At 44.5% G+C, this 4915-nt stretch overlaps 1 protein-coding gene across 1 annotated transcript; it reads left to right on the top strand.

The window, feature by feature from the left end:
• Positions 1-954: 954 nt before the first annotated feature.
• LOC123172694 (E3 ubiquitin protein ligase DRIP2-like) lies at positions 955-3695 on the top strand (the record flags this gene model as incomplete). The annotated part of the gene is made up of 7 exons (XM_044589630.1): positions 955-1054; positions 1416-1725; positions 1826-2067; positions 2156-2206; positions 2602-2674; positions 3038-3142; positions 3609-3695. Coding segments are annotated over 7 exons (968 nt in total), but the record flags the coding sequence as incomplete, so codon positions are not given.
• Between the last annotated feature and the right edge of the window lie 1220 nt (positions 3696-4915).

Genomic DNA, 4915 nt, shown 5'->3' on the forward strand with positions numbered 1-4915 from the left:
GTCTGCGGAGTCATGGCAGCGGAGATGGGGTTTAGAGTTACAGGAGAGGGGAAACAAATACGCGAGCAAACATCAGTCTAACCTGGCCTGTTAGCCGTGCTCTCGGTCTGCGGTAGTTTCTTCGCCCGTGCTCTCACGCAGAAATCCATCCGGAGCCGACGCCGTGCTCTCGTGCTCTCGGTCTAATGTCGCCACCTCTCTTCTTTGGAAGTTTAGAGTCCACAATGCAGCCAACCTTTGGCGTTTCCAGGTGTCTTCCATGTCCCGACGACACGGCACTTTGGACTTCCCCGTGGTGGCCGCCGGGGCCATCCTCTTGGAAGGACATTCGGTCCCAGTTTCCTTTTGGTGCTAGGAGCAAAAGTTGTAAAGCCTTGGCACCTGTCGCAGGGTGAATGGAACTGTATGGTGTCGATGCACTCTATCTAGTAGCTTCGTGTGTGTTAGGTAATGGTTGGGGAGGTTGTAGACGATGGTGGGGGAGCTTGTAGATGGTGGCATGAAATGTTGTGTCCGTTTGAACAGGCATTCTGCACTGCGCTGGCCGGCCGTGGTCATTTTTTTGGCGAAAATCAACGGCATTGCATTTCATTTCATGTATGAAGAAGAAGACACATTACAAAGCCCAGACTGAGAGCACACAAACCCACAACAGCACACAAAAACATCACACCAGCACCACAACAACACTACACTCTACAAGAGAAGGAACCAAGCTCCAAAGATCACCAAGACTCGGCCGGGAATCTGTGTCGGTTGTTGGTACTCCTTGTTGGACTGGTTGGTTGCAAGCCAAGTATCTAGTCTTGTTGCATTGTTGCTACTAGCTAGCTAATTTACTCATAATATTGTTTTCATTTGCCAAGCATGTAAAATTCGATTCTTTCAAATCTCTGCATGAAACTTGCATGCCTGCCTGTGGAGTTCCTCTTGTGACCGCCTTTTTGTAAGCAGTTTGCCGGGATTGTATCCTGAAGAAAATAGGTGAGGAGGGGATCGAATCCTGCCCCGTATGCAACGCTGCTCTTGGGATTGCTCCTGAAGAGAAACTCAGGTAAGTAATTGTTAAAATAACAAGGTTGTCTATATAGTTATCTACAACATTGTTTTTTCAACTTGTCAGTTCTCAATTTCTTTAAGTCTATGTATAAGTACACCAGCGGAGTTATGCAATACAAGTGTAATTACAAGTGCAAACTCTCACTAATAGCCAGACCAAACTTGTTTTTTTTTTTTGTGAAGCAGAAGCTTAGAATGTATCTATAGAAGAAACTATCTATGTATACATACATTCTTGTTTTGTGAAACAAAAACTTAGAATTCCAGCCACTTATTCTTATTTTTCCTGTGATCTCGACTCAGGTACTCTACTATATGCTGCTACCTAACATGATTGATTGTTTCCTTGTTTGAAGGGATGATCCAAAAATTCAGGCTATCAGGGACCATGCGTTTCCACCTAAAGCAGAAGTTGATGCTTCTGAGGCTCCAAGTACTACACTGCCAGCAAAGATAAAAGAGAGGTCCATTTCTTCCTTGGTTGAAACCCAGAAGATGGCAACACAACCTAGTCTGACAGGACAGAGAGCTGCAAGAAGGAAATTCATGTCCCATTTGTTTTCTGTCGGTAAATTGCCAAATAAATCGGAAGGCTATAATCAGAAGACTGAGATGGCCTCAGCACCAAAATCAACCAAGGTGCCAACATCTGCAAACAAAAAGAAGGTACTACTAAAGTATTACCAGCACATAATTTCATATGCAAGTTTGATGCCAATTGTCTTGTAACATTTGCTTATTCTGAGTACACTTCCATCCAAAACAGAATAGTGCAGATATTTCTGAAGATGGAAAGAATCACGAGACGATTGACAATGAAGAGCTTCATAAGCCCTTACGGAGCTTAGTCGTGGCAAGCGCGAAGAAGTCACAAACATTATGTTATCTGGGGGAAAGTCGGAAAAACAAAACAACCACAGAGGATAGTCTGAGGGAAAGCCCAGAAGCAGACTCGGATGATGGAATAACTACCCCAGTCTGGTTTTCACTAGTGACTTCACTGAACCAGTAAGATTGCAACATATTCAATATTCGTATTAATTCTGATGGACCGTGTTTTTTGCGTCCTCACATCAAAATGAAAACTGTTTTGCAGGGCAGAAGCTAAACGGCTGCCTCAGATAAAAAATAATTTCTACAGAATTAAGTGAGTTCCCCATTAATCTTCAAGTTTCTTTGTCAACAATGATAGAGGCCTCTCATACTTCACTTAGTATCCTCTTATTTGTAGCATAGATTGCTCAAGGTTTTTTCCCAGCTTGAGAATTTTAGATGGCGCTGTGCGCTGATGCCCCTTTTCATGTTATGTTTTCTACTAGTAGCAACTGTGCTATGGTATCAGCAAGAGTTATTTCCTTCATTTCAAAATATGAAGGTGAAGTGTCTAGATTAACAATTTTTATCAGCATTGGAGAGGATGTTTCATTCGAAAATCCTGCATGCTTTTTTTCGTTCATCCCTTCCAGGAATTCAGCTAACACGCAACTCAATTCCAAGAATTTAATACATTCTGTTTAATATGGATTTTTCTTCTTGTTTCAGAGATGGAACTATGCAGGTCTCCTCTATCCTGAAGCTCATTATGAAAAAACTTGAGCTAGCAAGTGACGTTAAGGTGAGCATTTTAGATGTCTTTGTGCTTTGATTTTGATTGTTGTCTGGGGCCTCCTGTCAAGGTGCTAGCTTCCAAGCATTAGAATTAGATCATCAATAAATCTCCAGTTTGCTGCATTGTAGATTTTATTATTCAGAAATAATGAACGGGCCACCACCCCCACCGATTTCCCGTGAAAGGAACCACCACCTTGCTGCATTTGTAGATTTGGATGGTGGCATATATAGTATGATTCATTTGCACCAATTAATATCATTTTTCTTGTTATCGCACATGTAAGCCGAGAAAGTATGTTTGCACATGGACAATGTTGAATGTGCTATTTGGCCTGACCACCTGTATGTATACTTGTGCGAAATGCAGGTGGAGATCTTATGCCATGGCAAGCCGGTCTGCCCTTCGACGACGCTGCACGGCCTACTCAAGCAGTGGCTGAGCCGCAAGCCGAAGCGCAGGGTCCAGAGGCCGGTGGGTGCTCCAGCGAATGAGTTCGTGATGGAGCTGGGCTACCGGCGGTGCTTGGCGTCCAAGTCCCTCTGCTGCACGAAGAAAACAGCCTCCATCCCATGCCATTGCAGCACCTAGCTAGCCTGGCATCCAGGTCCCTTTTGCTGCTAGCCCCTCCGTCCCCGTGGTCTGCTCATGCTCGTCGTCCACCAGTCGGCCTAGCTAGGATATATATTCATACATACCTGCATATTTCTCATTCGTTTTATGGACCGTGTAAAGAGAGAGGGGCGGCGGAAAGAGGTTAGCGATGGCGGTAGACTTGCTAGACAAAAACCTGAAACGTTACCATGACTACATTTTTGGTCTACAGCTATGACAAGAATTTACAGACAAAATTGTTCATGTGTTTGTGGTAATTTTGTTTTGTTTTCACCCCAGCAAATCAATGTGTTATAGAGCTCTGGGTTACAACTCCGCCTTATAGACGCTGAGATCAGAGGCTTCTTTGGATCACCTTCTGCCAGGAAAACCGACCAGTCTAGAGGAGGTGAAGCCCTACATAAGCAGCTTGGTAAGTAGCTTCCTTTTATTTCAGACGAAAGGCGATAGCCCGACATTATAAACAAAGCCAACCGACAGAGTACATCACAGATCAACGGAGAGCAGTTCAAAAGCCCACACAGGGGCACAATCCAACACAAGTACTAGCACGCATTACAAGAGATCACAGCACACAAGCCAACTACCTAAAGGGAAGCCAAGGCAACAAGTGAAGGAGTGAAGCATGCAGCAGAAAGAGCATAACTAAGAGGAAGGAGCATGATCACGCTGATAGAAGGAGGTGGCCGTGCTTCGAAATAAGCGCCTCCACCGAGTTCCAATAAAAAGCATTACTAGTGTGAGTTCCATCGGTAGAAACCCATCAGAAACATAGGCAGAGAAGAGAAGCATGCATTGATAGGACACACCTTGCTCGCCGAGGTGTTATATCTGCCTCTCCAAGGCATAACCCGATTACCAACCTTGGTAACAAGGGGGTTGAAATCGTTTGCAAGAAGCTTAAATAGGGAGATGGGCATGCCAAGATATTTGAAGGGGAAATAACCCAAAGAACAGTTGAGAAGATGCGCCACCCGCACCCCCTCGGCCTCGGAGGCACCCGTTACGATGACTTCACCTTTAAGGAAGTTAATCTTTAGCCTGGAAAGAGTCTCAAAGCAAAGGACAATGAATTTCAAATTGGCCAGGCAAAGATCGTCCAGTTCCACAATTATAATAGTGTCAGTTCCACAATTATAATAGTGTCATCAGCATGGAGAGATACCTAAAGGAATTAGATGAGAGGCAACTGCCTTAATGTTACCAGCATCAGCGACCCTCGGGAGGATACATGACAAAGCATCAGCCATAAAACTAAATAGAAGAGGAGATATAGGGTCTCCCTGCCTAAGGCCACGACCGTTGGCAAAGTAAGGGCCCACCGTCCCATTAAGCGACACCTTAGTGTGGCCAGCAGTAACCAAACTCATAAAACGATGGACATAGGCACCGTCAAAACCTTTAGCCAGCAATACCGATCGCAGAAATTGCCAACTCACAGAGTCGTGTGCCTTCTCAAAATCTAGTTTGAGAATAACAGCTCTAGTGCCTCTAGCCTTAAGGTCATGAACATTCTCGTGGAGGGAAAGGATGTCATCTAGAATAAACCTGATTGAGAGTGAGACACAACACGATGGGTAACCGAAGAGAACTTAATAGCAAAAGCTTTGACGGGAAACTTAGCAAAACTAT

Source organism: Triticum aestivum, unplaced genomic scaffold, assembly GCF_018294505.1.
Source record: "Triticum aestivum cultivar Chinese Spring unplaced genomic scaffold, IWGSC CS RefSeq v2.1 scaffold21643, whole genome shotgun sequence".
In the NCBI taxonomy this organism is placed as follows: domain Eukaryota; kingdom Viridiplantae; phylum Streptophyta; class Magnoliopsida; order Poales; family Poaceae; genus Triticum; species Triticum aestivum.